A 17,567-nucleotide genomic window follows, 5' to 3' on the forward strand; every position below is an offset into this window, starting at 1 on the left:
AATATTGCACTGAAATCGCAAGGGCCATTTAAGTGGCCCTCCATATTTGGCACAGAGGTGCGCGCGCTAGGATTACGTGATCATGAAACGGTTTAGTGCAACGGAAAGCCACGTTTCTGGGCTTTAATTCGAGCTCAAGAACTTTGTGCTGTGATTAAAGATAAGCGAGATATGGATGAAAATACTGTTGTTGATCAACTTTTCTATAGCGACACCGACGATGACTGGAACAACTCGGACGAAGAGGACTCTTTTGTCCATGGAGAAGACTCTTTTGTCCTTGATAGGCTTACCAGGGAACAAGACGGTAAAATGGCGGACAGATGAATCGGTCCTATCACTTCGCCTGCCATTATAGATGATTATGGCAATGTGGAAGAAAATGATCGTGAGGAAGAGTTCAGCAAGGACGAAGAAGACATCGAGGAAGAAACAAACGATGATTATGAAGGTGTAATGCTTTTCACATGTTTTATAACTTGAGTCCTGCTTCTTCTAATAGCTGATGTGAGATATTGTGAAGGTCATGATGAGTCAAGCCATCCTGGACCATCTGGGCTACATAGTGGAGTGAGTAACGGTGGGATGGGTAGCCTGGAAACTGAATACCCCTGTAGTGGTTCTCCTGTGGCTTACCATGGCTCTCCTGTTAGTTCTTCCCTGCGCTCTCGTTCTTCTCCACATGCCCCATTTTCACCTAGTGATAGAGGCAGGGACTAGTCACCATCTCCATCTGATCCTTTGTCTGGTAGAAATAGAGAGAGAGGTAGAGGAAGGGGTAGGGGAACTGTGTCTCCAATGGATCTTGTGCCTAGTCGAGGTAGGAGGAAAGGTACTGGTAGGGGTAGGGATTTAGCTATCGATAATGCTTATACTCTAGAGTGCTGTTTCACACCTGTGAATGATCGTAGACCATCAAAAGCTTTAGGGAGCAACTGGCTACTAAACTTTTATGTCAACATAGCTCACGCCAGCATGGAGGACGTCAATCTCAGGCTCTTCCACCTCAATCGCCTGCGAGGCTTGAGGAACGCCATTTCATAGAGAACCTTGGGACTGACGGTGACTGTGCAGTGTGTTCTGACCGGAAGACACATAGAAAACGTACTAAGTATGGCTGCGTAAATTGTGGAATGGTTCATTTGTGCCTTGAAAATTGTTTTAAGATATACCACACCAAGGAAAACTATAAATAAAGAAGGGGTGTATGCTATTTACTGTGTCTTAGACTTTTTACAGGTTCAGCCGATCTATATAGTTTAGATGTGTTGACAGTATTATCTGTTTTGTTATGTACAGAGCTGTTAATTCAGGTTTTTCCACGAGTGTGGTTTTTTTCTCTGAAATCACTTGGATCGGTGGTTTCTAAATGAGGCAAACCCTTTACTGAGTAAAGATCCCAGCTCTTTAGTGTATATATTTCATGTACATTTTATGTTTGAAAAGTTTTTCAAATTCTAATGCTATTAATAATACTTTATGTTTGATGAACAGTGCATGATAAAATGGATTGCTGTTGGTATTTGATTGACCAGTCACCAGAATACGTCTTGGCAGCACGTTGAAATGCCACAGTGATTGTGTTGGGAGTTCTTTGTTACATGCCTACAGGGTAAAAATAATTATGAGAATACGACAATTTTTTTTTCAATTCACAACTACCTGAGAGTTGTAGCTATGTCACTGGAATTTCACCACCTTGTATCAAGGGTACCACCCTTTCTAAACACCAAGTGTTGAGGCGAATGGACAGAGGAGCTGCCTACCATGATGATTATTTCCAAATGATGCGCGTATTGCTGTGGATAAATGGAGAAGTATTATTGATAAAAACATAATAATAATATTGGATAAACCCCAGGTTATCCACCGTCTGTGTACCAAGTTACAAGCTGATACATCAAGGATTTTCACAGATACAGTTGTGTAAAGACGTGCGGTTACTTCGCACAATTGTGTGAATACCACAAGTTTTTTCTAAAATTCATAAATACCTGAGAGTTGCAGCTATGTCAATGGAATTTCACCACCTTGTATCAAGGGTACAACTCTTTCTCGACACCAAGTATTGAGGCAAATCGCCAACGGAGCCACCTACCATGACGGTTATTTCCAAGTTATGCGCATATTACTTCGGATAAATAGAGAAGCATTAATGATAAACAATTGATAGTCACGATGGGTAAACCCCAGGGTATCCACCATCTGTGTACCAAGTTTCAAGTTGATACGTCGAGGATTTTCAGAGATACAGCCTTGTAAAGACGCGCGATTATTTTCGCAAAAGTAAGCATAAACTTTCGTGCGTTTTCGGTGTAATAAATAATAGGGCCATTATAATGGCCTTTGCGCGTTTAAGGGTTAAAAATCGATTTGTTATGCAGTACTAGGCTAAGAATCCTTGTAAATGATAAAGTCCACCCATCTGGTTTCCCCTACACAGAGGTGTGAACACCATAATAACCTCAAAGCATGTGTTACAATAACTGTTACTGTAAACAAGGATGACAGTGGCTAGTTTGCTAGACTCCCTGCAGGAATGCTGAGCAATACATTATGTGGCACCAGCTATGATTGACTTATTTGTAAGTATTGTGAACTATTCAGTGTCATGAATAGTGGCTTTAGTATTGATCGTGATACTAAAATGGCAGTATCATTCAGCCCTACTTTGTAGCAGTGGGATATAATCCCTTGTGAAGAGTGAGGTATATGAAATGTACAGAGTATAAGGCCCAGTATTTTTCTATGCATGACCTTAATCTCTCGTAATGCTGATCCACTTGCTGCTTCACATAACTCGGTTGTGCCAGAATTAGGGCCACTATGTGTCTACTCATGCTATCACTTCAAAATACAGGATGGTATTTTGAAGTTATTGGTGCATGGAACGTAGCATGTAGAAAAGATAATTTCTTCATTTTCTTATCAGTATAATTTTACCTTCAGATGCCAAGGAACTAGTACCACAAGACGGTATCTATATGGAGGTATTTGGTCAACTACATTTCTGCCATCATGTAAGTAACTGCGTAATGAGGCACAAGTAATGATTACCTCTTTCTGTTACTGTTTCATTAGGGCTGTGTGTTCTAAACAATATATTTATACAGATGCATGTATACAATACATGATTGGCCAACGAAGCTTTAGTATGCGCTCAAACATTTCGTATTTAGAATTCCACATAGTGGCACAGCTATTGATAAGCTTCTTAGCATCAATCTTCATTTTGCTGTTGTTGGTACCGGAGCATTCTTCGTTATGTGTTGACAGTCACTACCAGACATCCAATATGGAAGCAGCTATGCATTTATTGACAGAAGAGTACGCAGTTGACAGAGGCTTCCATGTTCAGCCCACAGGATACGATTGTGTGTTTTGGCTGGATTAAGTATTGGGGCTATTGACGGACTATCACAGCTGGTAAGAAAATTGGTAGTCATTCAGCCATAGTGATGGTCACCAACTTGTTCACCACAGACATTAGACAAGTATAGCCACAGAAGCATTCATGACAGTAACCACTCATTACATTGATGTAAGTTAGAAGATGCAAGGCTTTGTATTAGAAACGGTTTCATTTCCTGAGCGACACACTGGTTACTGTCATTTCGTAAGAATTTCCTTCTCAATCTATACTTGGTGGTGAGTGTTAGTGGGGCCAAAACCTGGGCTATCTCCTGGTATCGGTAGGAGCTTTGTCGTTCCGCCTCCTGAATTTGCCTCTCACCCTCTAGTGTTAGGCTACCAATAAAACTTTGCTTGCCCTTCTGCATGTGCGCCACCCCACACTTCCATAATCCAAGGCTCATACCCACTGCCCCTGACCCTTTGTCTACCATTGTGAGCATAGAGTCCAGAATTTCTGGGTTCAGGTCGTCCATGTAGAAGATGTGTGTGATGGGTTCTTCTACATAGAGATACTTGTATCCTTTTAATTTGTTCAACATGGAAGTGATAAGGCTAATACACAAACAGAAGAGCAGAGGCAACAGTGAGTTACCCTGAAACAAACCCCTCTTCAGCTGGACATCGAAGTGCAACCTCTCCTCCTTGTCTCCTACCTCAACCCTGATCTTCCACTTGCCCATTAGGCTGGTCTTCCACTTGCCCATTAGGCTTCTTACCGTTCTGGTTACCATCTTTGGTGCTCTGATGTATTTCAGCACCTTATTAACCCACTTGTGAGGGACGCAGTCATATGCCTTAGAGTAGTCGATCCACCCCACTGACAGACTTTGCTTTCATATGTTAGCATCGTCTATTACCATCTGATCTACCAGTAGGGCATCTTGACAATCCTTGCATTTCCTCATCAGTGCCTGCTGCTGCATCGATAGGATCCACACTCATTAACGTGAGAGAGAAGCAATTCCGTCAAGATTGCTGTGAGAAGCTTGTATTGGGTCAGGTTATTGGTCTGAACTGGTCTGGCCACCCTTCACATCCCTCCTTTGAAATGAGAGCTGTCCTTCCTTGGACCAACCAGGGAGAGGTTTCTGACAGGGTCCTGGTATCCCTCCATAATGCGTCACCTACTTTCTCTATGAAGAGAGGGTAACACTTCCACCAGTAACCCGTGCAGCTTGTCCCTTCCTGGTGCCTTCCAGCTCTTCACTCTACCTAACACCTTCAACCATAGTTCAAGGTCAAATTCAGGGGAGGGTGGTTGGTCAAGTTGGCTGAGTGGTTGGCACCATTGAACTATGCCCGGGTGTTGCTTGTTAAACTCACCCTCTACCCCCAGGAGGTTGCCCCAAAACTCCTGCATATCTGAATAGATCCGGAGTGGTGGTGGTTGTGTTACTAGTGCTATCACTGTACAACACTCGCTAAGGTTTGGCTTTAGCAAACAGTTCTCACTGTTTCAACTGTTTTTAGGAATTTCATTGCTTCCTTGAGTTGGAACTGCTTAACGCTTACCAACTCCCTTTGACGTTCTATCATGCAGTTCAATTGCTGCCCCTTCGTCTTTCTAACCTTGTGTTGTCATTGTGTGTCCACCTTTGCCGTGTTGTAAGGGATTTTCTCCAGTATCCTCTGAGTAGTTTTCCCAGCTTTCTCTTGGCTTCCTTGACTAGGCCCTGCAACCTGCGCTTCCATTGTTCTAAAGGAGGTGTTATTGTCTACTCGCCACAGGTGATAGTTGCATTATTCTATATATTGTCATGGCCCCAGCAATATGTCAGACAGTTTATCTGCCGTAGATCGAAGCTGTCACCTAGCTTCTTGATTAGTAAACCATCCACCTGTTTACACAATGTTGGGTCAATTCTTGTACCCTTTAGGAGGCATGCAGAGCGGTCCACCTGGAGACTTTCCTCCCAAACCTTGTCAAAAGCTTTGCAAATTCAGGGGTTTACCTCCTGGGGTGCATCCTACTGTTTGCCGCTGTCTGCTTCCATTGCTACACACTCACCACCATTACGTCCGGGATCTTCACTTGCTGTGCCACCCTGAGGTGTGACAATCTTGTGCGCAGTGCAGCTTTACTAGTGGCGACTTCTGGGATATCCTCTTGCCACATCCGACTTAACGTTCTCATGTAATTCCAACCAGCAATTCATCTCGCCCTTTCACTAAGCATGAGCAGTGCATGGTCTAAATGATTAGACCACACAATGCACCTCCTAACACGGGGACAGTCATCCACACCTTCCTCATTAGTGCCTGTATTTCCATTAGTAGGTTCAGGTGGTATGCATGCCACCATTGCCCTATTCCTTCTCCGTCATTTGGTAACCCATATCACCTGACCCAGGAGAGGGGGTTAGCTGTCCTGGGTTGGATGCGTTTAGCCTGGCACCACATGGTGGGCCAGTTGCCATCGGTTGTCACTGGAATGCGGAGCTTTTAAGAATGAAGTGGAGAAAGGTTCCATGTGAACAACATTTGGACATGGGTTAAGTTGGTCCTAAAGGGTAACTCCGTTTGAAAAGTGTGCAGTCCTTCAGGTATGCACCGTCCTGTTGAAAGGCCCAAACCGGAACACAGATGTGGTGCTGTGGTACACCAAAGCAGTAATGGAAACGAAATTGGAGATGCTGGCAGAAACCCGGGAAGAGTTCTCTTTTCTTCTTCACATGCTGTCACGCTGAAATCGCATTGCCTGGAGGTAAGGTCACATGCCTGGTAAAGTACCACACCTCTTGTGGCATCTGGTGCGCCTGTCAAATTCTGAGGGAGCAGATGATTATAGTGACGTGCAGGAATGGATTAACGAGATTCCTATTGTCCCTGTGTACTATCTAGAGAAACCACAGCCAAGGGAAAAGGCTTGGCAAAATCAGTGAGGAAAGAAGATCCATTTCAGCTTGACTCAAGTCTGACTTTGTGAAAGTACATGAGAGGTTTAGAATAGGTAGGAGCAAAAGCGCAGGTGAAATACCACTACTTTCATTGTTTTTTACTCACTCAATTAGGAGGAAGCGGGCCTCCTTTTGGACTTTAAGACCTCTGCGTGGTTGATCCGAGTTGAAGACAGTGTCAGGTGGTAAGTTTGGCTGGGGCTGCACATCTGTCAAATGATAACGCAGGTGTTCTAAGGCTGGCTCAGTGAGAATAGAAATCTCACGTAGAACAAAAGCGTAAAAGCCAACTTAAGATTTTGATTTTCAGTATGAATACAAACTGCAAAAGCATGGCCTATTGATCTTTTAGTCCTTACGAGTTTTAAGATAGAGGTGTCAGAAAAGTTACCACACAGCCAAGCATTCATAGCAATGTTACTTTTATCCTTAGATGTCGGCTCTTCCTATCATTGTGAAGCAGAATTCACCAATTGTTGGATTGTTCACCTACCAATAGGGAATGTGAACTGGGTTTAAACTGTCGTGAGACAGGTCAGTTTACCGTACTGATGTGGGTTTAAACTGTCGTGAGACAAGTCAGTTTACCGTACTGATGAAGTGTTGTTGCAATAGTAATTCAGCTCAGTACAAGAGGAACCGCTGATTCAGACATTTATCCTTTACACCATCAACAAGCTCAAAATGTATCTGCTTCAATGCATCTTTTACAGCTAATCCTTTCAGCTCAGCACCAGTAATATTGACCATCAGTGCCTATTCCAACTATCTTTGCACACTCTTCACTACTGATAGCTGAAATACCTAGGTCTTGTAATGCTATCTCCAGAACATCAAAGATCTTATTGGCAGTAGCTGAAGATCTTCAAGTAACTAGTTCTACTTACTACTTTCTCCCCTTGACCATCTTTGTCAAACTACACCACCAGCATCAGTTCATTCTCAATATTCCTTGAATCTGTGGAGCCATCAAGCAATATTGAAGAAAAAAATTAGCTTGCCGTAAGGATTATAGTAATATTCTCCGTTGTGCTTCTGCAATAAAGTGAGTAAAGCTGCTAGAAGATATTTCTGTGGTGTAATTTGTACCTATGTTACCACCATGCCTACGTTCAAGTTCACAAATTCCTGAGAATTTACAAACAGATAAGTAAATTTATTTTTAATTCTTTCCTTCTCTTCTGTAGACATAGTACTTAATGCTGTAACAAAAGGTGAATTAGACACAACACTAACCCGTAGCAGCAGCCTGTTTTTGCTTAGTAAACTCATTGCAGGCTATGCTTCTCGCTGGTTGCATGGTCTCAAATATTGCTAGTGTGGATAGAGTCCGCACCAGCTATCCACCTATCACTAAAATTTCGCTTGTGTATTAAACTTGATCTAAACATACAGAACACTTCAGCTTTCTAACCACTTTTGTTCCTTTATCTACAGCGCTTTCTACACACCAACCATATCACCGTCTTAAATTTGCAACCAAAGTCATGCTTCCATTTCTCAAACTTAGTGTAGGATACTTTCCTTTTCTTCTCTTGGGAACTACCACTCGTATTGCAACATTGTGTTCTCTTCATTACAAAACAGACTATCATAACCCACAATCGATTGGTCTACTACCTTACGCATGCATGTAAGGTCGATCTTCAATGGTATCAAGTTGCAGTGTGTGGAAACCAACGATTGCACTGCAAGGGTAATGCGATGTGTCAATAATAATTATCACAATACATGGTAAAATTGTTAACAATGAAGTCTTACAAATGTGAAAAAAGATGTGGCCAGAATGGTTTACCATTGGCCAGGTTAATCAGCCAACAGCACTCTTTAGTCAGAAAATGGCTGATGGCCAACTGTTATATTGTACTCTGCTTTGTATAAACTGCTTTATGAATTACATGCTTATTTCCTCAGTGATTGTGGTCCTGGTGTTCACCATCAGAGTCATTCACACACAAAGTGATTTTGAGGGTGACAACTAGCCCACCACAGTCAATAGACTAGCGCAGTCACATGTGTCACTAACATAGTCCTGGGTATCAACTCTTGTAAAGGTCACTGAATTGTGTGACCTTGAGAGTTGATGTCTGGTTAGCTATGTTAGATTAATTTTAAACATGGCTTATATTGAGTGCTTATAATGAATTTCTCAAAATGCTAGTTGCCACACTTATTTGTTTTGCAATTACAGACTGAAAGAGAGTTTCCATACCCGAATATCAAAGAGTACAATTGTACTGTTTAAGTAAAGATCCCCCCCCCCCCTCCCCCCAAAAAAAATAATGATGCATGCCACCTATAATGTTTCTTTTTAACATCATCCTAGTAGCATCTCATCCAACAAACCTTTACGCCTACCTGCCTGTCCGTCCGTCCACAGTTGCAACACTGAAAGCCAAACGAAGTAGCGCACATGACCATTATTTTACATCCCAATATTCAACAAGTTACTATGGACTTTTAATATGTATATATGTGTATGTTATACTACTTTCGCCTCGCACTGTAACATCTTTTCTAAGTTTGTATATCTTTTGGTATATATTTCGAATACCATGATATCTGTAGTATAATATGTTAATACAACTTAAACCCCAGTGCGTGGGAGTATCAAAGCGCTGTGCTGGGTTATAACTACCATACAGCTAGACAGAGCGGCGCTGCTACTGTACGATATATTAGTTATCACCCTGTTACGGAGCCACTCGGTCTCTTTCGTGACATCATAATAACCGCGAATAGCATTGTTTACCAATGGAACAAAGAGCCAAATAGGGAAATATTGATACAAAACACACCAATACAGCACTTAAAACTAGCCAAATCTTACAAGAAAACTGTTAATCCTTTACACAATAACACTACAAATTACCAATATCGTGATAGTTTAACAAATGTCAAGAATAGTCCGTGACGATTTTCGCTCCAGCAATCACTCCCAACGGTCACTATGGTGAAGAACTAACTTCCTCTAGCTTCATCGTTCTATCTCGGACTATGGTAGCCACTTGTTGGTCTTTACTTTTCTCTTGCACACCACACAACACCACCATACCAATTTCTGACGAAGGCGAATCGTACCTGGAACCGCTGCTTCATAACACCGCCCTTCGCTACAGTTTGTAGGCAGTATGTAAGGTCTCTCTTGTAGCTACGAAGTAGATTCTCCACACAATTCGGACGAAATCTTGAGCAGTGACAGGAACTTAATTTACTATCCGTAAACTTCTGCGCACTGGGATATAAAACAGTTATATCCTGTATACTCGGATGATATTATTGTTATTACACTCATACCGGGATATAACTATAACATCTCGTCTCCCGCTTGGAAGCAGTAACAGCAATTTCTAATGTTTTTACAACAATATTAGTACTGGTAAGTAAGTTCTTGTGATTAGCATGCTCAAGGAGTATGCACATGCATTACAGCCTGCAATCTTCTTGAAAATTCGTCCAACAATCCATAGCAACTGTTGCTAGGCAACAAAATGTAAACCTGACCTAGTTACATGCTTTTTGGTGGTTGCTTAGCAACCATTGCTATAGTGTCAAAATCATTACTAAAATCAGCAGTGGTTACCTAGCAACGGTTGTTAGGCAACAATGTTGTTGCTAGGTAACAAGTATTGGTTACTATCGTTGTCAAGTCGGACATGCCTAACTGGTAAAACAACTAAACACCATCAAAAAATTTTAGCCAATTAGATGCATATATCAAATGTACAAGTGATATACTAATTCTATTGGCTAGTTTGCTGTAGTATATCAAAAATATACCACAAGCTGCTATTGGAGTGTTTGTACAGGACACGATATTGATGTTGTATATTACTATATATTTAGACTACAACAAGTTTGATACTGAAAGGCTGAAAACGTGGTCTCTAAATCGCGTAGAGCCACGGTCATGTCCAATAGAGACCACGCTCTGAGACGATACGAAACACGATAATTATGCGCCTGTAACATTGGCAACGCATGGGCATTTAAATGGCAAGTAACAAGCATACTGAATTAGAGGGAGGTGTAATGGGCTTGTTTGTATTAATCAACACTACATTACTTGCTTACAAGCAGCTGTCGAGGCACAACAACAGCAACAATGAGTTGTAGTCCAGTCGCTGAGCCCAGTACTTCGATACATAGTACGTGCCTGTAACATTGGCAACGCATGGGCGTTTAAACAGGTAGCAACAGCCACACTGAGGTCCCGCCATGTAAGGAGGTGTAAAGGGCTCGTTTCTAGTAATTAGCCATACATTTCCCATTTACAAGCAGCTGTCAACTCAAGGTACAATAACGAGTTGTAGTCTAAATAAGTTAGACGTCAAGAACCACTGGGTTCTACTGGATTTAGAAAACCCTCAGGCCCTTAGTAGCGCGCTCGGGCGCAGGGCCTTTGAGTTTTCTAAATCCCGTAGAACCCTGGTTCTTGACGTCTAACTATTATATATATATATATATCTGTATATTTTTTAATGGAATCTTCTGGTGAATGACTTACTATGCCTTCAGACAAGCGTGACTCAATAAAGGCTAAGGCTCAGGCTTGATTTTTTCACATTTCGACATCGCTTTAGCTGGACACATGCATTCTTCTTGGACTTACCAGTGTCCTTCATTGATTTTTGCTCCCTGCAAAAAGTCGATTTAGCAGTAGCATGTGATGTATGGCTTCCCTTTGTAACGGAAATCGTCTGTTTGTTTAATACTGACTACTTCGATTGGAGAGGTGCTTTTCGAATAGTTCTTGATTCATAATCCAAGTGTAATGGATACTTCACATTTCAGATGATAATTGGTAGCTGGGGTGCGGCACCAATTCTTTCTTTTGATGTGGTATGCATTAAGTTCACCAGTCATAATAATTGCAAAAATGTTAACAAACAAGTATACAAAAAAATTTGGAATTTTCAATTAGAGTAGGGACCATAATGCATCAATAAAAAGTACTGAAACAAGCTGGAGTAGTGCACAATATTAAATCACAGTAAAACAATGAGAATTGTTATATCCCTACTGTAATTATAGAATTTTTAGCATAAAAGTTCTCCCGAAAGAATATCAGGAGAACTCGTATGCCTTCCCCTGATGGAAAATGGACCTTTACCCTATACACCTTGGGTTGCCTTGACTTGCAATATGAAAAAAATTCTGCTGGGCAACCTTAATGTGTTTCCTGGCACTCTCCCATGCTGTAGATATTGCAACTAGCTCACTGCAATAATCATCCAAATCCAGCACATTCCTGCTCACAGGTAACTGTAGGGCAGCATCTATTACTGCCATACAGTAGGAAGAACAAGCTTTCCCCGGTAGATTCATATAAGCTAGCACGATAAGCAAAACAGTGCATAAAGAAGTTGTTGATCTCACCTGTTTTGACATTTTTTGACAACATACCAGTTAGTGTATGGTTAATTAGAAAGAAAGAATGCACCTCTATCAGACAATAATTGCTTAGTTATGCCATGACAAGGTACAATCCTCTCCACTAGTGAACGAGCAATGGTCAGCACGGATTGGTCTCTTGATTGTAAACACCTCTGGCCATTTTGTTAAGTAATCAACAAAACAACAGCATACTTGTTACCTTTCTGGCTTTGTGGGAAACTAACCTCCTACTGCAAACCTTCTCTTGAGCCTCGTGTAACTCTCATGCACTTCTTCCCATAACCGATCTTCTTCAGTTGAGTCCTCATCTTTGTCAACTTCTAATGGGTCAAATTCTAATGATGGAACTGACTTCAACTTCTCATTTTCCACTTGAAGTTAGTGGAGCTCGTGGCAAAGGTTATCAATTTGTAGTTGTAGCACTTCCGTGGTACTTGAGTTAATTCTTACTGTGGAGTTCTGCTGCTTATTTCCCATGGCATGCAATCAGCTAACAATCCTCTGAACTCCATCTCTCCTCGGTTTCTTTTTCTCTCCTCTCTCGTTCCCCGTACAAGCCCTGAAATGTAACAACGGAGTTCTGGAAGCGACAAACAACACTACAAAGGATGCCATGAGGTAACACTTGTTAATCTCATGCGACACACAACAAGTTACAATTAATGGTGGGCGATATCTTCTAATTTGAATATCGATATATAATTAAAGAAATATCTTGATAACTACTAATATTGCAATATGGCTCATTTTATTATTTCCATGATCGAACAGTATAAAGAATACATAATATGTCTGAGTTTCTACTTTTCTTACACAGTAAGTCAGCCATGTCTTTATGCTGACAACCGAAAGTTGCTGGCTAAGAAAGTTAGCATGTTCACTTATCTGGCTTTAGTGTAGCCCTAGTTGGGGTAACTATGTTTCCAGTTGTACTGAATGACCTCTCAGAAGCACAACTTGTCGCACTGACACACAAGTATCTTCTACCCAACTGTGGTGATACTTACTTGCTCTTTCTCCATAAGATTCCATGACTGCCTAACATCTGTTGTAGCTTCAGCTATGCTTGTACCTGTATGGTCAGCAGGTAAGAAAAACGTTTCCAAATACCAGCTTTGAAATTGCCAATTTCTATCAAGGTAGTGAACCGTATAGCTCATGTATGGGACAAGGCCTCGACTTGACCACATATCAGCTGTACAGGAGTAGTAGTGAATCTCTTCTAACTGTTGTGCAACAGTGTCACGCACCTTTGAATAAAACGTAGGGATTGATGTTCGAGTGAGATACTTGCGAGTAGGCAATTCATACTGACTATCAAAACATTCCAACATCTTACGAAAACCAGGCTTGTCAACTGTATGGAGTGGCAACATATCCATTGCTATGCGGTTAGTGACAGAATCAGTAAGTTTTTTTCCAACATTTACTAGTTTTGGGATATTTTTGTGAATGAGCAAAAGCTTGATGTATAGTGGGTTGAGTATTGCTACTAACAGCTTGCTTGCACTGTTTTGGATCCTTTAGCTTCAATTCTAAATATTCCTTTGGATGCTTGTGCTTTAAATGGGAAAAAAAGGTTAGTTGTAGAGGTAGCAGTAAAAGGCGGTAATACATGACAAAGCTTATATACAAGTAGGTTTATTTTCATTTCTAGGCCTCCCATTAGCATCGGGTTTGTAGCCGAAAACACTCCATACAGCTGACTTGGCTTTCTGCTTCTCCACCAACACAAGTTTATTATCACCAACACTAGCACTATTACTTCTATGATGGACTCTTCCTCTTCACTGTCAGTTGCAGGTAAATCAGGTGTAGCAAAGCAAAGCAAAGCCTCTGGCAGCCATGCGAAACATAGCTATTGCCGCCCAGTGAACCAGCACTGGGATGGCTGTGCACCGCTCAGGCACTTAAGCCTTGTGCAGGCAAATCCTCCTGGGGCAGAGCTAGTAATCCACAGGAGGACTGTCCAGGTTTCTTGGAGAGAGGTCGCGGAACCTAAAGTTCCACAACGACCCCAACACTACTAAGCGAGACAAGGACAGTTGGGCATTTGCTAGCTTTCCCAGTTTACACCAGGTACCCATTGATGAATCAGGTGTAGTATCTTCTTCATTCTCTTCTAGTAGTTCTTGGCTGGTATTAATTCCAAACAAAACAGAACACAACAGCAAACACATGGTCTACTCTAAATAATGCACAAATTAATCCAAGTGTTTTCTTTAAATAATGCACTGCAGTGGTAAGCTACATATGATATGTGGGTAGAGCTACAGGTGGTTGACCAGCTGGTGAGTATTGCCCTTTCCACATAACATAATAAACAAGCACCTGCTAACCATAGTTTGTGTTACAAGGAAACAAGTCAACAAATTATACTTGTTAATATCACCCACTGTTAGTTACAATTTTACAATAAAAAAAGCTTAATGTCTCACCCCAATTAAATTAATGTCAAATACCACAAATATTTTCGTTTTACACGCTTTCTACAATTGTCCACCATTTTACGATAGTAAATTCCATATAACAACAATTTGACTGTGGGCCTAGAATAGGGTGCACTTAGTAAAAGTTCCATGCAATTTTGCTGTTTCGCTTTAATTATCAGTGCCATTATCTCCTATTTCATGCATAGCTGGATAGTAATGCCACGGTATCCAATGTTTGCATACATGTAGAACGGGTCATACAGCTGTAGGATGTGTTAGCCCTTTGGCTGCTAAAGCCAATATTTTGGCTTTGGTTCTTAAAAACGAAACGAAAAATACACGTTTTTACATATAAGTTTGGACTCCTGTTACTCCATGTAGGAACAACCTATTCCTTTGTGGTTTGTGTTAAACTACTCACGAAGGATAGATCTACAACATCGTATAACTTTTACTAACCTTCTTTATTCCGTCTCTCCTTTATGACAGGTAGTATCGTAGTAATTATCGTCTTAACAACAGCCGAAAATTCTTTCAAACGCATATTGGCCTTACTTCACGCTCAAACGTGCTACGATGTTTGGATAAAGCTTAGGGTATTACCCATTAACCACAGAGTAGCGTGGTCCAAACCGTATATTCATAGGATATTTCGTTTACGAGATATGTGCGTTTGAACGCATGTGTGTAACAAAAGCCAATATATTGGCATCCGCGTTTAACGGAACACTTTTCTTTATTAACATAGGGGCCAAAGGGTTAATTAAATTAAACAAAAATCCAATTCTACAATGTACAATACCCATCACTTTTTGTATCACTAAGAAAGGTGAAGACAATCCAAGTGTAAATCATATCATACGAATTTACTGTGCATTGTCAAAGATGTGTGATTCAGTTGTGCTGTTTGAATATATATTCTATATAAGTGCTGTATGTAAGATTTCCTTTACATAATTGTACATAACTGATTGCTGAAAATAAATCGTACACATTAGATCTGCAAAAACAGGACATAATCGGATATTTTTTGAATCGTGTTTATAGCCCTACAAAGTAGCAACAACAGAAAAATCAATTTGTACAACAACTATAGGGAAATAAATGACAGGTGCTTACAAAACAGATGTAACTTACCAACGGATTGAGGTATGGAGCTGAAATTTTCACCATCGTGTTTGCCATAATAGGGAAATCAATTACTGGGTAAGTTTTTCCTTTACTCACCCTTCTTCACTGCATACAAAGGCAAATTTCGTGATGAAAAATTGATTGTGTACGATTGATTCGATGCGACGTAAACAAATGCTCATAACTTACACATCCTTGGGTCTACTGCAGTGAAACAAAGATTTTCCAACTCCTCTTGACCAGGCGAATAAGATGATATCCACGTTTTTATTGTTAGTCCCTTCCTTCACTAAGAAAGAGGTGTTCAAACATGTACGGAATTTTTTTCAATAACAATGTTTTATACTGTAATTTTGGGCTTGTGTGATAATGTCCTGTTTTTGCAGATTCGGTCACATAAACATATTTTTCTTCTTTTTTAGAAATTGAGGCAATAGGAAGCAGTCTGGGCAATGCCATTTGCCTTTCGGCATATACTTCAGCTGTAGGCAACTTGTCCTCTCTATCTTACACTCATTGCTATCACATGCGATCATTGATCCTTTTTTTTGGGCCACGACAGTAACAGTATAGGCTTGGCTTATTTTGGCTTGCAGATGCTGTACCGCTATCAGACTGTAACTGATCAGCATTATTCATAGTTGATTGCTGGAGCAATTTGGGATGTGATCATAGGTTGGGTATACCAATTCCCTAATAACTCAGGCAGTAAACATAAACGAAAGAAATTGTTGGCCTTAAGCAAACAGGTATATATCCCAGAAATCTTCTTTTCTTTTGATGCATTCAATATGTTGCCAAGACTCCATTTCTGATGGAAATGTGCAAACAGTGAAGTCACAATACTGCACGCCACAAACATCCGAGTCTGTACTTGATAATAATATGTCTGCTCAGGATTGAGATGTATTATTATTATTATTATTTATTATACTAGGACCGCGTCACATACAACCAAGTACATACACCAACGTGACAGCCCCTCGGTGAGGCTATTAGGTGGTGAATGCATTATCCCCAAATCAACTCAATATGTCACAGTAGTGACAGATATAACACTATAGTGGCATCGTAACTAAAGGCCACCAGTAGCTAAGTGCCAGTACATCATTGGTGTGGTATAAATGGCACAGTGATGTGTACAAAGTATATGTATACAAAACATACAGGAGAGAACTATACATTATTGCAGTATTGTATGCAGCAATACATTATAGGCAACATCACCATGCAGATAAAAATTATTAGCCAATATACAGCAATGCATATCAACATCAACTAGAGGTAAGTAAGGTTCATCAGTGGTGTAGCAATGGCACAGTGATGGGTGACACACTATAGTTATGCATACACAACTTTCAGGAGATAGCTACACAATGCTGTAGGCGTATGCAAGCCAGATGAACCAGATAAAGGAAGACAGCCAAGCCACTAGAGCCTAGTAGCTACGCCAGGTGAAGGCAAAAAAGATTAAGCACGTATTGAATTGCCTGACACCAACACAAAGAAAGTTCGCCATGCCAGCTGTACAAGACAAAATTGTTTACTTGTATTTTATATGTAACTGTAAGCTTATTGTAAAGAGCGTGGCATATGTCAGTTTAATGTTTTCTTGTATTGTTTATTTACATGAATGAATCCACTGGCAGCTGGCATGGAGACTTGAGATGTTACAAACATAAAAACTTACTTGCAATCTTCTTGTTTACACAAGTGGCTTCTGTAATCTTCTTGTTTACACAAGTGGCTTCTGGCTCTCCTGCACGGGCATCACTAATCTTCTTAGCGCAATATGTAAGTAATTAAGCAAGGGTGTGGTACTGGGCGTTATATAGAATTACACGTATGGTCAAGTCATCAGCACAAACAGGAGCGACGATTATACGTTTGTGCCTTCATTCACAGGCGAATCTATCCCCGGTTAGTTCATGTCCCTAGGCCTCGTAGTTTTCTCAAACATTAATTATTAATTATTTAATTATTTATTTATTTATTTATTACGTAATTTTAACCGCGTTTCGTATTATTCTTAGTACTTGGTTGTATAATTATTATTATTATCAATTTTTCCAAAGATGGGTAACACAAAAGGCAATACTGCCTGTACAAGGTGATCCCCAACACAGAACATACATTCACATGTACAATTACACACAAACAAATACAAAAGGAACATAAACTACTTAATAATTACAAAATCAATAAACCTAATTACAAAAAAAGATAATGTTTTAACGTAGTCTTAAAACTGCCAGCAGTCCTTTGAGATAAAATTTCAAAAGGAATTGAGTTCCAA

At 40.5% G+C, this 17,567-nt stretch overlaps 2 protein-coding genes and 1 long non-coding RNA gene across 5 annotated transcripts in view; 2 read left to right on the plus strand and 1 right to left on the minus strand.

Annotated features, from left to right (window-relative positions):
* LOC136244659 (uncharacterized) overlaps positions 1-17,567 on the plus strand; it is a 70,488-nt gene that overhangs the window by 3,711 nt on the left and 49,210 nt on the right. The gene's annotated exons all lie outside the window — the stretch shown is intronic.
* Positions 45-1,473, plus strand: LOC136244661 (uncharacterized). 2 transcript variants are annotated; one of them, XM_066036215.1, is made up of 4 exons: positions 47-307; positions 359-451; positions 503-570; positions 965-1,473. In XM_066036215.1, exons 1-4 carry the CDS (start codon positions 172-174, stop codon positions 1,025-1,027), a joined length of 360 nt encoding a protein of 119 aa, XP_065892287.1. In that variant the 5' UTR covers positions 47-171; the 3' UTR covers positions 1,028-1,473. The 2 variants fall into 2 exon arrangements, with proteins under 2 accessions (XP_065892286.1, XP_065892287.1); XM_066036214.1 differs by having other exon boundaries at positions 45-307; positions 503-1,473.
* Positions 1,347-2,360, minus strand: LOC136244662 (uncharacterized). Its single transcript, XR_010695499.1, has 2 exons — positions 1,663-2,360; positions 1,347-1,605 (listed from the first exon to the last, which is right to left on the minus strand). It is a non-coding gene; the product is annotated as an uncharacterized lncRNA (long non-coding RNA).

This window comes from Dysidea avara, chromosome 14, assembly GCF_963678975.1.
Source record: "Dysidea avara chromosome 14, odDysAvar1.4, whole genome shotgun sequence".
NCBI lineage: Eukaryota > Metazoa > Porifera > Demospongiae > Dictyoceratida > Dysideidae > Dysidea > Dysidea avara.

What these genes read in the sequence shown, in the direction of transcription:
- LOC136244661 (XM_066036214.1), top strand. Translation starts at nt 172, where the DNA reads ATGGATGAAAATACTGTTGTTGATCAACTTTTCTATAGCGACACCGAC. An exon ending in GCTTACCAGGGAACAAGACG is followed by an intron (nt 308 to 358) that starts GTAAAATGGCGG and finishes CTGCCATTATAG; the next exon opens with ATGATTATGGCAATGTGGAA. An exon ending in AACAAACGATGATTATGAAG is followed by an intron (nt 452 to 502) that starts GTGTAATGCTTT and finishes TTCTTCTAATAG; the next exon opens with CTGATGTGAGATATTGTGAA.